The 22,531-nt window shown below is 40.3% G+C and overlaps 1 protein-coding gene across 1 annotated transcript; it reads left to right on the plus strand.

Moving 5' to 3' along the window:
- Positions 1-791: 791 nt before the first annotated feature.
- LOC306982726 (uncharacterized protein) lies at positions 792-20,743 on the plus strand (the record flags this gene model as incomplete). Its single annotated transcript, XM_079583189.1, has 9 exons — positions 792-985; positions 2,407-2,515; positions 4,173-4,277; positions 11,241-11,357; positions 13,570-13,682; positions 16,693-16,838; positions 17,460-17,695; positions 18,809-19,241; positions 20,563-20,743. Coding segments are annotated over 9 exons (1,634 nt in total), but the record flags the coding sequence as incomplete, so codon positions are not given.
- Positions 20,744-22,531: the final 1,788 nt, after the last annotated feature.

Raw genomic sequence — 22,531 nt, forward strand, 5'->3', positions numbered from 1 at the left:
TACATGAAACGACACAGTTGTTTCTGTTCATTATCTGAACATTTCAAACCTGTCTGTGTTAAAGAGGGGTTTTCTGCTTTTTTCAGTCACACAGCACCAGTCTATATCACACTACAATGATGACAAACCTTCTGTTGGTCTGTAACTGTAAATTAGAATAACTGCCTTGTATAAACTGCTCTCTCAAAATGGCTGTAGTGAATGTCTTGAAATAGGCCTCTGTCTCTTTAAGAACCTCTGATTCTTTCCGACACGCCCCCTCCACACGCTGTCTGTGGCATCAGTGGGGAGGGGGTTCTGCTGAGGAGCAGTGGTCGGTTACTCGGCTGGTGACGAAAGCTCGGAGGCGTCTCCAGGAGGTGGGGGCGTTCCTAGGAGGACTCAGGCAAACCTAGCCCTAAAATGGCCGCCATCAGAGTTTATACAGATTACTCAAAAATACGTAAATGTGCCAAGGCAACACTTCAGGCATGTTTTTAATGAGGGAATGACATAATAACATGATGTAAAGCTTGAGAAAGTCCTTTTTGCATAATACCCCCTCTTTAACAAATGAACCAAACTAAACAAATACTGACAAAAGGCGTTGTTTTTCCCCGTAATTGAGCTCCTTCAGAACGAGACGAAGACACATGAGCAGCTGTGAGACTCGCTCTTATTTAAACTAATCTGCCTCTAATGGCTGGTTCCTCTGAGGCGAGGAGCCACTGAGGAGCCACCGTGGAGCTGGTTCCTCTGAGGAGTCTGTGGAGCCACTGAGGAGCTGGTTCCTCTGAGGAGCCACTGAGGAGCTGCTCACGTCTCTCCGTTTGTGCTTCCAGCCGTGAAGAAGGCGCAGTGGCTGGAGAAGGAGGAGCGAGCGCGGCGCCTGAGGGAGTCGCAGCTGGAGGAGCGGCGGCGGCGGCTGGATGAGCAGAGGGTCAAAGCCGAGCGACGCCGGGCCGTCCTGGAGGAGAAGCAGAAGCAGAAGCTGGAGAAGAACAAGGTACAGGAAACTTTCATAAACACTCAGGAGGAACTGGAGGAACTGGAGGAACTGGAGGATTGACCAAAGGTTTCAGATGCATCGTAGTGAATCAAATCAAAGTTATTGTCTGTGGCCCATCATCACAGCACGAACATTTAAACAGTGAAACATCGAAAATAACAACAAACTGGAGAATAGTTTAGTGTAAATCCAATAATCCACATAGATCTGACTTTATCACAGACGACACTCCCTGAATCAGAGTCTGAGCTGGATTTAACCAGAGCTACACGTCTGCAGAGTTTACGACATACACCAGGGGTCGGCAAGTTTACGTCACGAAGGGCCGAACCTCACTATTGTAGTTAAGAACCATTTTCTGCAAATGCCAATGTTTTAATCTCTGGTTCTAAAGTGGTCCGGGCTCCGAGACCCGCCATTACCTTAATGACAAACTGCGACCCAAATAAAACTGTACTTTGTCATATATCGCAAAAAATATTGCATTTACCGCATGTTTTTACTGAACAAGCCGTAGATTTGCTTTTAAGACTGAAATTATGATCAAAACAACCCAATAGTTCAAATGTGAACAGACTCCAGTGTGTTTCCGAGTAGTTTTAGATGGAAATTATTGTAAAGAAAAGTTCCCTGTCGGCTCGCGACCCACTTTTGAGTCCCCGACCCACCAGTTGAGAATCACTGTTTTACATTATTATGACCAAGTGGGATGTTCTGCAAAGACATTTAAAAAATACACCATAAAAAGACACTACGTCTCGCATTTTTAGAGAACTTTAACAGGTATTTGATCTCTTATTTTTATAATCATATTTCTCAAAATCATATTGGGGGGCAGAGGTTCTGTTCTGGAGGGCCGGATGTTGCCTACGCAACAAAAAAAGCTAAAAAGTGACCAAAAGAAGCGACAAAAATGACAAAAACTCAACAAAAAAGTGACAAAAATCCAGCAAAAAAACAGAAAAATCCAGCAAAAAAGTGACAAAAATCCAGCAAAAAAAAAGACAAAAATCCAGCAAAAAAAAAGACAAAAATCCAGCAAAAAAAAAGACAAAAATCCAGCAAAAAAGTATTAAAAAAGTGACAAAAACACATAAGGGAAATAAAAAGTGACGACAATGGCATAGAGGAGAGAATTGGTTTGGTTTTGGCGGGTGATAAGAGGTTAATCTATATCTATTTTTCATGATTCTGTGATTATCGTGACCTTATGTCAGATCTACGGACATTTTTGAGTCACGATTATTGTGAGGAAAAATATTGCGATTTTACGATTATCCACGATTATCAAAATTAAGGAAGAAAATCTTGATCATTTCTCCAAACCTTCACAGTCCGAGTTGCCCAATATTTTTACGTTTTGAATCTTGAAATGAGATATAACAGTGATGAACTTCTTAACGTGTTTCCCTCTCCAGGAGCGCTACGAGGCGGCGATAAAGAGGTCCACCAAGAAGACCTGGGCCGAGATCCGTCAGCAGAGATGGTCCTGGGCCGGAGGACTGAACCAGACCTCGCGGCGAGAGAGTGAGTTCATTTCAGAAACAAACGTGTGGATTCTGGTGCTCGGTTTGTAACGATCCAGACAGCAGAAGATACAACCAGGCTTCTTAATGTTTTAGTGAAGGTAACTCAGGGCTCGTGTTTCAAAGCAGTCGTTTGGGCTGAAGTCGAGCTTGTTTCTGATGATGATGATGATGTTCCTCAGGCCTTTCCCAAAGCCCTGTCCCGCCTGACGTTTCCGATGGTATGGTCCAGGCGGCTCGTTTTCTGCTAGTACTTTACTTATATCCAGTGTTTCATCACTTTGATAGACTGATGCTTCTCCGGCTCTAATGATCATCATATAAACGCTTGTTGTTTGTGGATAAACTGGACTAAACTTTTGCCTCATAAGTCGTTAAGGCTGATTTAAAGCGTAAATGACAGTGTTGGTTTTAACCCCTTAACTCCCGCCTGAACCGAGCACTTTTTCTCCAGTTTGGCTTTACCCCAGTCCAAAAGCTTCTGGAAAAAAAGGTGTGAAAATAGCAACAAAACTGAGACGAAAACATTGATGGAAATGTGACAAAAAAGTGAGAAAAAATTGACAAAAAAGGGACGAAAAATTGATGAAAAAGTGGCAAAATGTGACAAAATGAGACAAAAAAATGTCAAAAATTGGATAAAAATTTGACAAAAAAGGACAAACATGTGACAAAAAATGAAAAAAAAAAATGATTAAAAAATGTATAAAATTTGACAAAAAATACAATAAACCCACCAAAAAAATGAAAAAAATTTGATTAAAAAAATGACAAAAAAAAATTATAAAAAATTGACAAAAAAGGACAAAAAATTGATTAAAAAATTGAAAAAAATTTGAAAAAAAAAAAGATACAAAATTTGACAAAAATTGACGAAAAAATTACAAAAATGTGTTACCAAAATGTAGCAACAAAATGAATACAATTTGATAAAAAAATTGACAAAAAACAAACAAAAATGTGACAAAAATGTGATAAAAATTGACGAAAAAATAACAAAAATATGACAAAACATTGGTAAAAAATTGACGAAAAAATGACCAAAATGAAACAAGAAAATGACAAAAATTTGATTAAAAAAGTGACCAAAAAAATGACAAAAATTTGACAAAAAATCACAAAAAAATCACAAAAAATGTGACAAAAATGTGATAAAAAATTGACGAAAAAATGACAAAAAAGTGAGAAAACATTGGTAAAAAAGTGATGAAAAAGTGGTAAAAATGTCACAAGAAATTGACGAAAAAATGACAAAAATGTTACAATTAAAAAAAAAAAAGAAATTGACAAAAATGTGATAAAAATTGGACAAAAAAATTACAAAAATGTAACAACAAAATGACAAAAATTTGTTAAAAAATTGACAATAAAACATCACAAAAATTTGACAAAAAAATGACAAAAAAAAATGACAAAAAAGTTACAAAAATGAGTTGAATACCCAACAAAAAAATGATGGAAAAAAATCTGCTGACGTGAGGAAAAAGATCCTCTCGGTTCAGGCGTGAGTTAAGAGGTTAAGCCCCGCCCCTGGGCCATACCTGCTCCGTGGACCCCGCCCTAACCTTCTTCCACAGCAGAAGAAGCGCCCCCTCCTCCGTGTGTGTGTCCAGCGCCGCCCGGTGGCTGAGTGTGTGTGTTGCGTTCTCTTGGTGCAGGCCGGTGCTCCGCCTCCACAGTGAACCTGCCTCGCACCCAGGACCCTGTGCTTAACAACAGGCTGTCCAAGTCGTCCGCCACCCTCTGGAACTCGCCCAGCAGAAGTAAGAGCCGCGACTCAGTCACCCACAGCAGAGGCGGGCCGGGCGCGGGCCGGACCGGGCCGGGCCAGACTCCGGGAACTTCACAGCAGGCTCTGGAAGTGTCTTAGGTTCAGCTTCTCACAACACATTTATCACTAGCTCCAAACCTGATTCATCTTTTAGCTGAATATCGTCACCTCGTTATGAGAAAAGGATGAGCTTTGTCTCCTCCAGTGAGATTCAGATTCAGAAGACTTTGTTTCTCCTCGAGGGGCAGTTCATTGGCCCTTAACCCGTCACATGTGCTACAGACTTTGTAGATCACATGAGCCGCTTTGGGAGTTCTTGTTCACACGTGGACTCTCCGCAGATACAGGACATGTCTTGTCTCGTTTCCACGTCACCAAAGACTTCCTGGTCTGAATAGAAAGGACTGTCCCAGGGCAGGAGCTCAATGGAAGCCCAGGCCCAGTTCTGTTGGGGAGGGATCGAAAGCACCAAGAGCTGCTGAAGGTTCCGGCAGTGGGAGAAGAAGGGTTAAGATCAGGACTCTGCAGCGGCCGGAGAATCCTGCAGTAACTCAGTCCTGGAGCCTCAGGCCTGGAGCTGCTCCTGCTTTAGTCCTGGAGCTGCTCCTGGAGCCTCAGTCCTCGGTCCTGGAGCCGCTCCTGCTTTAGTCCTGGAGCTGCTCCTGCTTTAGTCCTGGAGCCGCTCCTGCTTTAGTCCTGGAGCTGCTCCTGCTTTAGTCCTGGAGCCGCTCCTGCTTTAGTCCTGGAGCCGCTCCTGCTTTAGTCCTGGAGCTGCTCCTGCTTTAGTCCTGGAGCCGCTCCTGCTTTAGTCCTGGAGCTGCTCCTGCTTTAGTCCTGGAGCTGCTCCTGCTTTAGTCCTGGAGCTGCTCCTGCTTTAGTCCTGGAGCCGCTCCTGCTTTAGTCCTGGAGCCGCTCCTGCTTTAGTCCTGGAGCTGCTCCTGCTTTAGTCCTGGAGCCGCTCCTGCTTTAGTCCTGGAGCTGCTCCTGCTTTAGTCCTGGAGCCTCAGTCCTGGAGCCGCTCCTGTTTTAGTCCTGGAGCCGCTCCTGTTTTAGTCCTGGAGCTGCTCCTGTTTTATTCCTGGAGCTGCTCCTGCTTTAGTCCTGGAGCCGCTCCTGCTTTAGTCCTGGAGCCGCTCCTGCTTTAGTCCTGGAGCCGCTCCTGCTTTAGTCCTGGAGCCGCTCCTGCTTTAGTCCTGGAGCCGCTCCTGCTTTAGTCCTGGAGCTGCTCCTGCTTTAGTCCTGGAGCTGCTCCTGTTTTATTCCTGGAGCTGCTCCTGCTTTAGTCCTGGACCCGCTCCTGGAGCCTCAGTCCTCGGTCCTGGAGCCGCTCCCGCCCCCGCCCGGCCCCCTCTGCTCTGCGCTGCCTGCTGCCTGTCTCTGGAATCACCGTCTGCATCATCTCGACTTTACTTTCCGTTTGATCACGTTTTTTTTTTGGTGGTGGTGCATCTTTGTCCCTCCCATCTCGCCGTCTCTCTGTGCTGGTCTTGGGTTCGCATCCCGTCACGTTGCTTTTGGGTCTTTGCTCCGTGAGTTTGGTTGTATTTGATGTGGGGGCTGCTTGTCGTTGCCAGTGGGAATAATTATGTCATACGTGCATCTTGTTTCATGTGGAAATGTGTCAATAATGGGTTGAATCTATTTCTGATTTATACTTTCCTAATGTTACTTATACATATGTTTATTTATATTGATTATTGATTATTGATTATTAACCCCTTAACTCCCGCCTGAACCGAGCACATGTTCTCCAGTTTGGCTTTACCCCAGTCCAAAAGCTTCTGGAAAAAAGCTGTGAAAATAGCAACAAAACTGAGACGAAAACAATGATGGAAATGTGACAAAAGAGTGAGAAAACATTGGCAAAAAAGTGACGAAAAATGTATGAAAAAGTGGCAAAAATGTCACAAAAATGTCACAAGAAATTGACGAAAAAATTACAAAAATTTGACAAAAAAAAAGACCAAAAAATAGCAAAAATGTGACAAAATGTGACAAAAAATTACAAAAATATGATAAAAAATTGACAAAAAAATTGACAAAAAACAACCAAAATTTGACAAAAAAAGACTAAAAAAGACAAAAAATAACAAAAAATAACATAAAATTAACAAAAAATGTGACAAAAAATTATAAAAATTTGACAAAAAAATAGACAAAAAATAACCAAAATTTGACCCAAAAAAAAGACAAAAAATTGACAAAAAAATGACAAAAAATAACAAAAAATTAACAAAAAATGTGACAAAAAATTATAAAAATAGGATAAAAAATTGATAAAGAAATGACAAAAGTTCGACCAAAAAAATGCCAAAAAATAGCAAAAATGTGACAAAATGTGACAAAAAATTATAAAAAATTGACCAAAAAAATATGACAAAAAATGACAAAAAATTGATAAAAAATTGACAAAAAAATGACAAAAAATTGACAAATAATGTGACCAAAAAATGACAAAAAATTTATAAAAAATGGATGACAAAATGACAGAGATGTCATAAAAAATGTGACAAAAAAATGACAAAAAATGACAAAAAAGTTACAGAAATGAGTTGAATCCCCAACAAAAAAATGATGGAACAAAAATCTGCTGACGTGAGGAAAAAGACCCTCTCGGTTCAGGCGGGAGTTAAGAGGTTAATAAGGTAAATGGTAAAGGATTCATACTGACTGTGTTTTTCCATGAGCCGCTGTCGTCCTTCAGTGTCAACAAACGCCTGGTCGTTCTCCACAATGCATCTGCCCACCATGTCCTGTTGCCGTGGGAAACGCAGATCCGCCCACAGCCACACGACACATGGCGGCAGAACGGTTTATTTTAGTTTTTAAAGTGAAATTTCAGTCAGAACAAAAGGCTCCATGTGTTATGTCTCAAAGCTGCAAAGTGAAAACCGAACTCGTGACCCAAAGAGGAGAAAAGAAGAACAAATAAATAAATAACTGACATCACTTTTCTCGTATACGTAAATAAGGCTTTTTACAGTGTGTCGGAAATTGGCCAAAACCGGGAAAGAATTTATAAAAAAGAGCCAGGTTTAAATATAAGGGCGTGTTTAGGTGAAGGGACTTTAAATATCTTTCTTAGTCCGATATTTGGGGATCTTAGAATAAACCGATAAAAGCCGATAGAGACGAGGGCTGGGTTTAATTTACTGATTCATCAATTTTCCTTTGAAAAGCCCAATATTGATTAAAAAAAAACCTTAAAGAGGGGGTATTCTGCTTTTTCCAATCACATAGCACCAGTCTATATCACACTACAATGATGACAAACCTTCTGCTGGTCTGTAAATGCAGTAAATTAGAATAACTGCCTTGTATAAAATTGCTCTCTCAAAATGGCTGTAGTGAATGTCTTGAAATAGGCCTCTGTCTCTTTAAGAACCTCTGAGCCTTTAGACACGCCCCCTCCACACGCTGTCTGTGGCATCAGTGGGGAGGGGGTTCTGCTGAGGAGCAGTGGTTGGTTACTCGGCTGGTGACGAAAGCTCGGAGGCGTCTCCAGGAGGTGGGGGCGTTCCTAGGAGGACTCAGACAAACCTATCCCTAAAATGGCCGCCATCAGAGTTTTTACAGATTACTCAGAAATACGTGAATGTGCCAAGGCAACACTTCAGCCATGTTTTTAATGAGGGAATGACATAATAACATGATGGAAATCTTGAAAAAGGCGATTTTGCATAATACCCCCCCCTTTAACCCTAGAACACCATCGCCGGGTGGTTTTCATACATGTGTGTGATGTTCCTGATATGAGTTTCTCTGAGTGTCCTGGGTCTCTGTCTCTGACATCTCTGAAGGCCTGGGTGTTTCTCCTACAGGCTCATGTTTCCATAGTGATGAAGGTCGGGGAGGGTTAGTGTATTTAGTAACACAGAGTTATTTATATTTAGTTTCTCTCTCCTGAAGGACACTGAGCTTCACAGTCTCACAGATCCAGGAAACTACTTTACATCTTCATTATCACAGTTTTGAGGAATTTTTTTGTTCCCAAATTTCCTAAATTTTGGATCATTTTTCTCTGGTTCTCTCATGATGCTTTTCTTTCATTTTATTAGACATGACACAGTTTCATATAAAAGACTCATGTGTGTCGTGTATCGTCATGTTTTATAGATTTTGATGAAGTTCTTTTTATCAGTGAATTATCTCAGGTAAAAATCACCCGGCGTTATTGACGGGGTTATGAGTTTGAGCGATAGAGTTCGAGGGTTAAATCGATCCTAAGGTCGTGTTTGACGCAGTAACTATGTTTTTTTCAATTGACAAAAACTCCAGAAAATTTTGTGAGAAACAGCTCCGCCTGGATGTAATATTTGCACATGTTTCCTTGTCCAGCGATGCCTCACAAACAAAGATTTAGTGTTTAGATTTAGACAGCAGCGGCTAAAGACGGGAGAAACATACTCAGGGACTAAACACACACTAAACATCTGCACATTAGTCGCTCCATAAGACTCCACTCAAACACATCTGGAGGGTTTTCACAGATCTGACTCCTGCGCACGTTTAGACCTGGCTCTGTGCGTTATCAGCCTGTACATCAGCAGCTAAAGGACCTGGAGTGATTCAGAGTCCAGGACCGCAGTGAGGAGCGAGGGAGACGAGGGTGAAGAGGAGCCGAGCGTCGCCTAGCAACAGGCGGCGGCCGCTACCAGCTCGTCATAAACACGTCCACGCGCTCGTTCACCACATTCATTCGTGTGAATCCTGTTTGTGCCGTCAGAGCAGTTGAGGTGTTTCCATTCTGATGCTTCATCCTGGACCTGCAGAACATGCTCCTCCAGAGGGAACGACTCACTCCATCCTCCATGTTACAGCTGATACTGTGGCTTTAAGGCTGGAAGATACTGACAATAATGAACATTAGAGATGCACCGATACTGGTATCGGGTATCGGGCCGATACCACATGCTTGTACTCATGCTCATGCTCATTCATGAGGTCCCGATACCAGAAACCGATACCATTTGACGTGCGGCCAGCGCAGCTACGAGGCGCAGCTACGAGGCGTAGCTCTCAGCTGAGGAGAGAAGAAGCAACAAACTGGAGAATAGTTTAGTGTAAACACAATAATCCACATAGAGCTGACTTTATTACAGACTGCGCTCTCTAAACCAGAGTCTGAGCTGGATTTAACCAGAGCTTAATGTTGTTAGAGCTGCAGCGTCTGCAGTGTTTACAACATACAGGCTAACGATGCTAACTCGCGGCTAGCAGTTTTGGTCATTCTGACGCCGTTTATGCCCAGGGGTTTATTCATCTGAAAAACTAACCCAGCGACTAAAAAGTCCTCAGAAAATCCAACTTAAAGACACACAGCATGTTTATATTGAGGGAAAATGAGCTGCAGCAGAACAATGAAAACGCTGTAGCTTCTCGCTAAGTTACTACAAACACACGAGAAAATCTACAGGAGCTGAAGTAAAGACGAAAAGAGACCATTTAAGGAACATCTCAATACTATTGTTACATAAAAACACATAAATGAATAAAGCTCAGGCATTGGGAGCTTTAGGACATGGGCTTTTCTGTCTATGATGGACAGAGCAATAAAAATAAATTATATTGAATGAAAATAAAATAAATAAATAAATGGCATCAGCACAATTCTAATATAACTGCTCTTAAATGTGTCGCCGACTTTACTTAAGGAAATGTACATGAGTAAATTAACTAATTACAAACCAATCTGTGAAAAAAGTAAGAATGTTGAAGAAAATGCCTTGTACTCGTATCGGTATTCGGTATCGGCGAGTACTTAAATCAAAGTACTCGTATCGGTTTTAGAAAAAGTGATATCGGTGCATCACTAATGAACATCTCAGTGTTGGACAAATATCCCCCCAATTCATCCACTTTTTCACAAATTTTCCCCCATTTATGTTCCATTTTTCCCCCTTTTCTAGACATTGTAGATCAGGGTTCAGCAAGTTTTCTTAACGGAGGGACAATTTTTTCATTGTATAAACACCGAGGGCCGAAGCCGGCAGTTTTAGGCCAAAGTAAAGCACTGCACTGAAAAAATAACCCCTTAACTCCCACCTGAACCGAGCACATTTTCTCCAGTTTGGCTTTACCCCAATCCAAAAGCTTCTGGAAAAAAGGTGTGAAAATAGCGACAGAACTGAGATGAAAACAATGATGGAAATGTGACAAAAATGTGACAAAAAAAGACAAAAAATTACAATATAATTACAAAAAATGTGAGAAAAAATGTGACCAAAAAAAGACAAAAAATTACAATAAAATTACAAAAAATGTGACAAAAATGTAACAAAAAATGACAAAAATGTAACAAAAAAAAGACAAAAAAGTGACGAAAAATGACAAAAAATTCCCCCCAAAAATGACCAAAAAATTACAAAAAAAGTTACAAAAATGTGTTGAATATAGTTGAATAGTTAAGAGAATAATGACTTGTTCCATTAGCGATGAGATGTTTTATCTGATCTAAGACCAAATCCACTCAAACTTTAGATTGAATCTCTTAATTCACGTAGGTTTCTGTCATTTCTTCCTTAAAATTATTTTTCCAGTGCTCTTTCTACAAATGCCAGAGTTACACATAATATAACCTAATTGGGTGCATTGACAGTATTTCAGCCATTTAACCTAAAGTACTTTCTGATTTGTGTCATAATGTTTCTCAAAATCACCTTGAGGGCCAGAGGTTCTGTGCTCGAGGGCCGGATTCCCCCCCCCGGGCCTGACCTTGCCCACCTTAGCACATCTTCCAAACAGCAGGTTCGATCTTATAGACCAGTGGTTCTCAAAGTGGGGTCCGGGGCCCTCTGTGGGTGATCAGAGGCACTGCAGGGGAAAACCCTCATTTACATTGAGCTTTGGGTTTAAAGTAGTGTGTATGTATATTAGCTCTAACTCTAATGCTTGATATTGGGGGGAGGGACGTGTGTAAGTGTGTGTAAGTGCTCACGGCGCCCCCTTGTGTCAGCCCGCAGCCTGCGCCTCAGCCCGTGGGAGAGTAAGATCGTGGAGCGGCTGATGACGCCGACGCTGTCCTTCCTGAAGAAGAGCAAGAGTGCGGCGGCGCTGCTCAACAACAGCGACTGTGAGTACGACGTGTTTTACTAAAGACTGTGTTCACTGACACGTTTACAACCTCCAGTTTACGTCTTTAAAGGGATGTTTCAGGATGTTTTACAAAGGGCCTCGTTTCCTCGTTCTCCAGAGTGTTGCTGATTTATGGAGATATTTTTTTTGTAAATCAAGCAGTTCTTTTGTTTGAGGAGTTTCGTGGCGCTAGGCTAGTGCAAGGCTAGTGCATGTCTATGGTATCAGCTAGCCTGCATTAACCTCTTAGCCCCCACTTTAACCTCTTAACTCCCACTTTAACCTCTTAACCCCCACTTTAACCTCTTAACCCCCACTTTAACCTCTTAACTCCCGCCTGAACCGAGAGGATCTTTTTCCTCACGGCATCAGATTTTTTTTCCATCATTTTTCTGTCGGGTATTTAACTCATTTTAGTAACTTTTTTGTCATTTTTTTGTAATTTTTTGTCACTTTTTTATCACATTTTTGTATTTTTTTTGTAACATTTTTGTAATTTTTTTGACACATTTTTGGTCAATTTTTGATCAAATTTTTGTAATTTTTTCAGCATTTTTTTTTCAATATCTTGTGACATTTTTGTGACATTTTTGCCACTTTTTCATAAATTTTTCGTCACTTTTTTGTCAATGTTTTCATCACTTTTTTTGTATCAGCTAGTCTGCTTTAACCTCTTAACTCCCGCCTGAACTGAGAGGATCTTTTTTCTCACGTCATCAGATTTTTTTTTCCATCATTTTTTTGTTGGGTATTCAACTCATTTTTGTAACTTTTTTGTCATTTTTTGTCACATTTTTGTCTTTTTTTTCCTTCTTTTTTTCTGTTATTTTTTGTCATTTTTTTTGTCAAATTTTAATCACATTTTTGTAAAAAATAATTGTCACATTTCAATTCCTTGTGAGATTTTTGCCACTTTTTCATGCATTTTTCGTCACTTTTTTTGTCATTTTTTCTCACATTTTTTTCTTTTTTTTCTTTCTTTTTTTGGTCATATTTTGTCACATTTTTCCCACTTTTTCATCCGTTTTTTGTCACTTTTTTGTCAATGTTTTCTCACTTTTTTGTCACATTTCCATCACTGTTTTCGTCTCAGTTTTGTTGCTATTTTCACACCTTTTTTCCAGAAGCTTTTGGATTGGGGCCAGCTCGATAAAATAGTTATGGTCAGTTTTGTGGGTCTTAGCTTTCAAATGAGGCGTTTCTCTGGCCTAGAGGCTGTGACGTTTTCGATTTGGGTAAAACCAAACTGGAGAAAATGCGCTCAGTTAAAAACCCCTTAACTCCCACCTGAACCGAGCACATTTTCTCCAGTTTGGTTTTACCCCAATCCAAAAGCTTCTGGAAAAAAGCTGTGAGAAAATAGTGACAGAACTGAGACGAAAACAATGATGGAAATGTGACAAAAAAGTGACGAAAAATTGATGAAAAAGTGGCAAAAATGTCACAAGAAATTGACAAAAAATGGACGGAAAAATGTCAAAAATGGGACGAAAGAAATACAAAAATGTGATAAAAATTTGACAAAAAAATGACCAAAAAAATGACAAAAAATGACAAAAAAATGACAAAAAAATGACAAAAAATGACCAAAAAAATGACCAAAAAAAACGACAAAAAAATGACAAAAAAAGACAAAAAAATGACAAAAAAATGACCAAAAAATGACAAAAAAATGACAAAAAAAATGACAAAAAAAAACGACAAAAGAATGACAAAAAAATGACAAAAAAATGACAAAAAAAGGTGCAAAAATGAGTTGAATACCCAATAAAAAAATGATGGAAAAAAAATCTGATGACGTGAGGAAAAAAATCCTCTCGGTTCAGGCGGGAGTTAAGAGGTTAATGCAGGCTAGCTGATACCATAGAAATGCACTAGCCTTGCATTAGCCTAGCGCCACGAAACTCTTCAAACATAAGAACTGCTTGAATTACAAAAAAAATATCTCCATAAATCAGCAACACTCTGGATAACGAGGAAATGAGGCCCCAAAAATCCTGAAATATCCCTTTAAAGTCTCAGTCTTCAGTGATAATAAATGCTTTAATTAGTTACATTTCTGGCGTTAATGGTGTTAAAAAGCAAAGAAATTGACCCGCCTCAAACTGTCCGGAACCACAAACATCTGCGTTTAAACTGGTTTTGTTCCATTAAAGCCTGACATTAGTTTCCAGTGAACACAACAGTTTTGATCTGGTCGTGTCTTGCAGCCTGCAGCCCGCTGAGCTGCTCGCACCAGAACAGCGCCGAGCGATGGAGACTGTCCTCCGCCTCCACCCCCGACATCACCCAGAGGCCGCCGCGCCGCCGCAACTCCACGCCGGTAAGAACACGTGACCAAACAGGCACAGGCGGAGGTTTAGGTGAACGTAACCGCCGTGCTTTAAAGCAGGGGTTCTCAACCTGGGGGTCGGGACCCACTAGGGGGTCGCGAGACAAATTTGAGGGGTCGCCAGAGCATCTAGATAAAATATATATTTTAATATTATTATCATGGTGCCGTAGCATACATGCTATTTTAACAGGGTGCCATTATTTGCTCTAAATTTAATTTATTTTTGTTTTAGCCATTGTTTTTTCTTTGTTTTTTAAGTGTTTTATAGGTTAACCTCTAACTCCCGCCTGAACCGAGAGGATCTTTTTCCTCACGTCATCAGATTTTTTTTCCATCATTTTTTTGTGGGTATTCAACTCATTTTTTTTTTACTTTTTCATCGTTTTTTGGTCATTTTTTGTCATTTTTTTGTCCAATTTTTATCAATTTTTTTTTATTTTTCCGTCAATTTTTTATCAATTTTTTGTCATTTTTTGTCACATTTTTGTCATTTTTTCGCCAATTTTTTGCCAATGTTTTCTCACTTTTTTGTCACATTTCCATCATTGTTTTCGTCTCAGTTCTGTCGCTATTTTCACAGCTTTTTTCCTGAAGCTTTTGGACTGGGGTAAAGCCAAACTGGAGAAAATGTGCTCGGTTCAGGCGGGAGTTAAGGGGTTAAAGTCCCTGTGTTTCCCATGGTCTGACCCGGGTGGGGGTCACGATCCTAATTAACTGTTATAATGGGGGTCGCGGCTCTAAAAGGTTGAGAACCACTGCTTTAAAGGAACAGGCCACCGTTTTTACATTCTGAGATATGTTCTTACCTGAGCTGTGACGAGTTCTTTAGGACCTGTTTGATCTTCAGTCACGTAAACACAGCACAGACGGCGTTAGCATTTAGCCTCTCCCTCTCTCCTCTATAGCTCCAAAACAGGTCAAGATAGAAGCTACCAAGCTCTTCCACGTTTTCCCTATTTAAATATGGTCACGTGAAGTGTTCCACTACAAAGTATAATTACACAAAATTAAACAATGTGGATTTTCTAAGCGGATAAAAGGGGGAACTATATTGTAAGGCGTAATAATACCAGGAGTAGTTCGAAATCCGCGCAGTAATCTTCACTTTTGTCATTTTTTGCGACGAAAAAGTGACAAAAACGCGGCTACAATGTGGGAAAAAGTCATCTTTTTTTATCACTTTTTTGTCACATTTTTGTTCCTTTTTTATCACTTTTCCATCAACATTTTCATCACATTTTTTCATCAGTTTTTGTCACTTTTTCTGTCACTTTTTTATCGTTTTTTTGGTCATTTTTTGTCATATTTTTGTTCCTTTTTTCTCACTTTTTCATCTAAATTTTCATCACATTTTTGTCAGTTTTTGCGATAAAAAATGCGGCAACAATGTGGGAAAAAGTCATCTTTTTGTCACTTTTTGTCATTTTTTTGTCACGTAAACACAGGGCAGACGGCGTTAGCATTTAGCCTCTCCCTCTCTCCTCTATAGCTCCAAAACAGGTCAAGATAGAAGCTACCAAGCTCTTCCACGTTTCCCCTATTTAAATATAGTTACGTGAAGTGTTCCACTACAAAGTATAATTACACAAAATTAAACAATGTGGATTTTCTAAGCGGATAAAAGGGGGAACTATATTGTAAGGCGTAATAATACCAGGAGTAGTTCGAAATCCGCGCAGTAATCTTCACTTTTGTCATTTTTTGCGACGAAAAAGTGACAAAAACGCGGCTACAATGTGGGAAAAAGTCATCTTTTTTTATCACTTTTTTGTCACATTTTTGTTCCTTTTTTATCACTTTTCCATCTAAATTTTCATCACATTTTTTCATCAGTTTTTGTCACTTTTTCTGTCACTTTTTTATCGTTTTTTTGTCATTTTTTGTCCTATTTTTGTTCCTTTTTTCTCACTTTTTCATCTAAATTTTCATCACATTTTTTCATCAGTTTTTGTCACTTTTTCTGTCACTTTTTTATCGTTTTTTTTGTCATTTTTTGTCCTATTTTTGTTCCTTTTTTCTCACTTTTTCATCTAAATTTTCATCACATTTTTGTCAGTTTTTCGGTCACATTTTTGTCATTTTTTGCGATAAAAAATGCGGCAACAATGTGGGAAAAAGTCATATTTTTGTCACTTTTTTGTAATTTTTTTGTCACGTAAACACAGCGCAGACGGCGTTAGCATTTAGCCTCTCCCTCTCTCCTCTATAGCTCCAAAACAGGTCAAGATAGAAGCTACCAAGCTCTTCCACGTTTTCCCTATTTAAATATGGTTACGTGAAGTGTTCCACTACAAAGTATAATTACACACAATTAAACAATGTGGATTTTCTAAGCGGATAAAAGGGGGAACTATATTGTAAGGCGTAATAATACCAGGAGGAGTTCGAAATCCGCGCAGTAATCTTCACTTTTGTCATTTTTTGCGACGAAAAAGTGACAAAAACGCGGCTACAATGTGGGAAAAAGTCATCTTTTTTATCACTTTTTTGTCACATTTTTGTTCCTTTTTTATCACTTTTCCATCAACATTTTCATCACATTTTTTCATCAGTTTTTGTCACTTTTTCTGTCACTTTTTTGTCATATTTTTGTTCCTTTTTTCTCACTTTTTCATCTAAATTTTCATCACATTTTTGTCAGTTTTTCTGTCACATTTTTGTCATTTTTTGCGATAAAAAATGCGGCAACAATGTGGGAAAAAGTCGTCTTTTTGTCACTTTTTTGTAATTTTTCTGTCACGTAAACACAGCAGGTCAAGATAGAAGCTCCCAAGCTCTTCCACGTTTTCACTATTTAAATATGGTTACGTGAAGTGTTCCACTACAAAGTATAATTACACAAAATTAAACATTGTGGATTTTCTAAGCGGATAAAGGGGGAACTATATTGTAAGGCGTAATAATACCAGGAGTAGTTCGAAATCCGCGCAGTAATATCTTCACTTTACTGCGCGGATGCCAAATTACCTCCGGGTTAAACGTGTTGTTGTTTTTTTAGGTGGAAAAGAAGAAGAAGGAGAAGAAGGACAAAGAGCGGGAGAACGAGAAGGAGAAAAACGCTCTGTCCAAAGAGAAAACACAGAAGAAGAGACAGACGCCGTCGCCCACGGCAACCACCAACCGGAGAACCCGACCGGACGGCGGGTAACGGAGCTTCATGTTTAGTCTAGTTTAGTTTATTTGAGCTTAACCTGTTCAGGTGCTACATGCTAATTACATGTAGCACCAAAAAATTAAAAAGTTTACACTTCAGTTATAACTATCACATGAATCAAACTCCAGGTCATTATTTAGCCGTGTTTTTGTTCATCCTTTAGTTATAACTATCACATGTATCAAACTCCAGGTCATTATTTATCCATGTTTTTGTTCCTCCTTTAGTTATAACTATCACATGAATCAAACTCCAGGTCATTATTTATCCATGTTTTTGTTCCTCCTTTAGTTATAACTATCACATGAATCAAACTCCAGGTCATTATTTATCCGTGTTTTTGTTCCTCCTTCAGTTCTAACTATCACATGAATCAAACTCCAGGTCATTATTTATCCGTGTTTTTGTTCCTCCTTCAGTTATAACTATCACATGTATCAAACTCCAGGTCATTATTTATCCGTGTTTTTGTTCATCCTTTAGTTATAACTATCACATGAATCAAACTCCAGGTCATTATTTATCCGTGTTTTTGTCTCTCCTTCAGTTCTAACTATCACATGAATCAAACTCCAGGTCATTATTTATCCGTGTTTTTGTCTCTCCTTCAGTTCGTCTAAACCTAAAAACCGGCCTCCGTCGCCCGCTCCCCCGAAGTCCCGCCCCCTGTCTCCTCTCGTCCAATCGTCCGCCCCGGTGAAGAAGGCCCCGTCCTCCTCCGGGACCAAGCCCCGCCCCAAACGGTCCCAAACGCCGGCCCGGGTCCAGACGCCGGCCACCGCGGTCTCTCCGGTCACCGCGGAGACGGGCGAGGAGGCGAAACCGCGGCAACCGGAGGAGAGCAAGGGTGAGTGTTTCCATGGCAACCGCCACATCGTCAGGGGGGGGAGAGACGTGTCGGGCTGAGGCCACTGTTCGAGCTTGTTCAGTGTCACAGGTTCGTCTCCCAGACTTAGTGAAGTTTCATTCAAACCTCTTCTCAATGGGAGGAAAGCTCTTCTCTTTGGTCTTTAACGTTGCTGTGATACCGCCCCCTGGTGGCCGGGGGTGACTCCAAAAGACACCTGGTAAACAGTGTCTCTAGGACGACTTTATCTCCCCTTGCTTGAGTTCATTTTGATAATGTATAAATGACGAGATACTGTATTTCAGGGGTAGGCAACATCAGGCCCGGGGTCCAAATCCGGCCCTCCAGCACAGAGCCTCTGGCCCCCAATATGATTTTGAGAAATATGATTATGCAAATAAGGGATCAAATACCTGTTAAAGTTCTCTAAAAATACGAGAAATAGTGTCTTTTTCTGGTGTATTTTTTAAATGTCTTTGCAGAACATCCCACTTGGTCATAATAATGTAAAACAGTGATTCTCAACTGGTGGGTCGGGGACTCAAAAGTGGGCCGCGAGCCGACGGGAACTTTTCTTTTCAATATTTTCCATCTGAAACTACTCGGAAACACACTGGAGTCTGTTCACATTTGAATTATTGGGTTGTTTTGATGATAATTTCAGTCTTAAAAGCAAATCTACGGCTTGTTCAGTAAAAACGTGCAGTAAATGCAATATTTTATACGATATATGACAAAGTACAGTTTTATTTGGGTCGCAGCTCGTCATTAAGGTAATGGCGGGTCTCGGAGCCGGACCACTTTAGAACCACTGATGTGAAACATTGGCATTAGGAGAAAAGGGTTCTTAGCAACAATAGTGAGGTTCGGCCCTCGGTGTTTTGGCGATGATGAAAACCGGCCGTTCGTGACACAAACTTGCCGACCCCGGCTGTATTTATTTTGTGTGCTTTACTGAAGTCGCCTCAGGAGGGGCTGGAAACCACTGATCTACAGACCTTCTAAGGAGGTCTTGTGGTTTCGGGTATTGATATTTACTCAAAGCCCAAGTACTGTCTGGTTTAGTTTCCACTTTAACTTCTTCATAACCTGTAGCTTCTGGTGTGGTTCCAGACGCTGCTAAAGTCCCGGCCATCGTCGTGTCGTCCGCTCCAGTGACGCCTCCCTCCTGCAGCCCCCCAGTCACCACCTCCACCCCCACCACCCCCTCCACTACCTCTGCAACCGCCCCCTCCTCTGCCCGCCCAACCACCCCCTCCACCACCCCCTCCACTGCCCCCTCCTCTGCCCCCTCCACCGCCCCGTCCACCGCCCCGTCCACCCCGTCTGTCCCGGCCGCAGACCCGGTCTCCTCCTCCGGTCCCAGCCCCCCCCCTCCGCAGGCCGCCCCCCAGACGCCCGCCCCGAGCGCCGGCACCGCCAGGCCGAGCGCCGGCACCAACAACCCCGAGGAGGCGGCTCGAGCGCTGACGGAGAAGCGGCGCCAGGCCAGAGAGCAGCGCGAGAGGGAGGAGCAGGAGCGGCAGGAGCAGGAGGCCCGGAACAGGTGAGGCCACGAGGGAGGAGGTCACGAGGGAGGAGTCACAGGTGAGGCCACGAGGGGAGGAGTCACAGGTGAGGCCACGAGGTCAGAGGTCACGAGGGAGGAGTCACAGGTGAGGCCACGAGGTCAGAGGTCACGAGGGAGGAGTCAGAGGAGCAGAGATAAAACACAGATTAGAACTTAGGAATTATCATAATAAACTAAGTAAGAAGGAGCTCAGTCCAGTCCCTCAGACTTTAGGGCCGTTTTCATTCCACTCGTTAACCTCTTAACTCCCACAAGAACAGATCCCATTTTCTCCAGTTTGGCTTTACCCTAATCAAAAAGCTTCTTGGGAAAAAGCACCAAAACAGCCACAAAAAATGAGAAGAAAAAAAGGATGTAAACGCAACAAAGTGACAAAAATGTGACAAAAATTCAACAAAAAAGTGACAAAAATTCAACAAAAAATGACAAAAATTCAACAAAAATGTGACAAAAAATTGACAAAAATTCAACAAAAAAGTGACAAAAAATTGACAAAAATTCAACAAAAATTCAACAAAAAAGTGACAAAAATTCAACAAAAATGTGACAAAAATTCAACAAAAAAGTGACAAAAATTCAACAAAAATTCAACAAAAATTCAACAAATATTCAACAAAAATTCAACAAAAATTCAACAAAAAATGACAAAAATTCAACAAAAAAGTGACAAAAAAGTGACAAAAATTCAACAAAAAAGTGACAAAAAATTAACAAAAATTCAACAAAAATTCAACAAAAATGTGACAAAAATTCAACAAAAATGTGACAAAAATTCAACAAAAATTCAACAAAAATTCAACAAAAATTCAACAAAAATGTGACAAAAATTCAACAAAAAAGTGACAAAAAAGTGACAAAAATTCAACAAAAATTCAACAAAAATTCAACAAAAAATGACAAAAATTCAACAAAAAAGTGACAAAAAAGTGACAAAAATTCAACAAAAAAGTGACAAAAAATTAACAAAAATTCAACAAAAATTCAACAAAAATTCAACTAAAATGTGACAAAAATGTGACAAAAATTCAACAAAAATGTGACAAAAATGTGACAAAAATGTGACAAAAATGTGACAAAAATGTGACAAAAATTCAACAAAAATGGAAAAAAGAAAAAAGAGCCATAAGCCAAAAGAGGACAGAATGCATTTGGTTTAGGCGGTGGTTAGAGGTTAACAACATCTGACCTTCAGTGGCTCCATTAGACTCCTCACTGTCAGGTCTTCAGACTGATGTTCACAGATGTAACTCTCCTTCCTGAGTGTGAACGGCGCCGTTGTTCTCGTACGTTCTCGTAGGGTTCTGCGGGAGGAGGCCGCGGCTCGAGAGGCCGAGGAGCGTAAGCGTCGAGAGGAGGAGGCGCGGTTCATGGCCGAGCAGCAGAGACTGAGAGACGAGGCTCAGCAACAAGAGGACGAGCGAGAGCGGGAGCAGACGGAGAGGAGAGAGCGGGAGGAGGGCGAGCGGCTGCAGAAACAGGTGAGGCCAACTCTGAGGAGACTCCGTGTTTGTTCACATGTTCTCCTGCTGTAAACACGGAGAAACAGAAACAGGCTGTGGTGCTGGGTTTGTAGTTTGGAGCAGACGTTGTGCGGAGGATTTGGTTTGTATTTGCGTTGTAATATTAATTATCTAAAACACATCTGAGTGATATAATCCCCGCTCAAAGGGACCATTTTTTGTTGAATTTTTGTCACATTTTTGTTGAATTTTTGTCACATTTTTGTTGAATTTTTGTCACATTTTTGTTGAATTTTTGTCACATTTTTGTCACATTTTTGTCACATTTTTGTTGAATTTTGTCACATTTTTGTTGAATTTTTGTCACATTTTTGTCACATTTTTGTTGAATTTTTGTTGAATTTTTGTCACATTTTTGTCACATTTTTGTCACATTTTTGTTGAATATTTGTCACATTTTTGTTGAATATTTGTCACATTTTTGTTGAATTTTTGTCACATTTTTTGTTGAATTTTTGTCACATTTTTTGTTGATTTTTTGTTGATTTTTTGTTGAATTTTTGTCACATTTTTGTCACATTTTTGTTGAATTTTTGTCACATTTTTGTTGAATTTTTGTCACATTTTTGTTGAATTTTTGTCACATTTTTGTTGAATTTTGTCACATTTTTGTTGAATTTTTGTTGAATTTTTGTCACATTTTTGTTGAATTTTGTCACATTTTTGTTGAATTTTGTCACATTTTTGTTGAATTTTGTCACATTTTTGTTGAATTTTGTCACATTTTTGTTGAAATTTTGTTAAATTTTTGTTGAATTTTTGTCACATTTTTGTTGAATTTTTGTCACATTTTTTGTTGAATTTTTGTTGAATTTTTGTCACATTTTTGTTGAATTTTGTCACATTTTTTGTTGAATTTTTGTCACATTTTGTCACATTTTTGTTGAATTTTGTCACATTTTTGTTGAATTTTGTCACATTTTTGTTGAAATTTTGTTGAATTTTTGTTGAATTTTGTCACATTTTTGTTGAATTTTTGTCACATTTTTTGTTGAATTTTTGTTGAATTTTTGTCACATTTTTGTTGAATTTTGTCACATTTTTGTTGAATTTTTGTCACATTTTTGTCACATTTTTGTCACATTTTTGTCACTTTGTCGCGTTTACATCCTTGTTTTCTTCTCATTTTTTGTGGCTGTTTTGGTGCTTTTCTCCCAAGAAGCTTTTTGATTGGGGTAAAGCCAATAAACCCTTCTGTAAAATACCCGTGTTCATGAGTCCGACAGAGAAAACCCTCGACAGCATCAGGACGTCTGTAATCCGGGTGAAAGTCTTCGTCCGTAATCACCGATCCCCCCCCGGACCCTCCCCATTAACGACATGAATCCTGGACGTTTGGGATTTAACCCTCGCCTTTACCGTCTGTGGGATTAAGCCAGAGGGAGTGGGCTGTTTCAGGGGGCGGGGGCTGTTTCAGGGGGAGGGGGCTGTTTCAGGGGGAGGGGGTGCAAACAGCCACGATTAACAAACGACTGCGATTCTTTCAGTCTTTGGGCTTCACTTAAGTCGCTCCTACAGACTCCAGTCTTTCCAGTATTGAAGGTTTTTGCAGAGGGATCTTCGTGCGTGTGTGACTTACATTCATCACTGAGGGTCTTGTAGTAATGATTCTTCTCCGTGGCTTAGATCTGTTTAAAGCCTCTTTCGCTGTTGCTGTTCAGGGTCTTTCGTTTACATCGTTGTTGCCTCGATAACTCGACGTAGGTTCTTTCAGACCGACTGAGGCCCCGTCCACACGTAGCAGGG

The sequence above is a fragment of the Gobius niger genome (genome assembly GCF_951799975.1).
Source record: "Gobius niger genome assembly, contig: SCAFFOLD_221, whole genome shotgun sequence".
NCBI classification, from domain to species: Eukaryota; Metazoa; Chordata; class Actinopteri; order Gobiiformes; family Gobiidae; genus Gobius; species Gobius niger.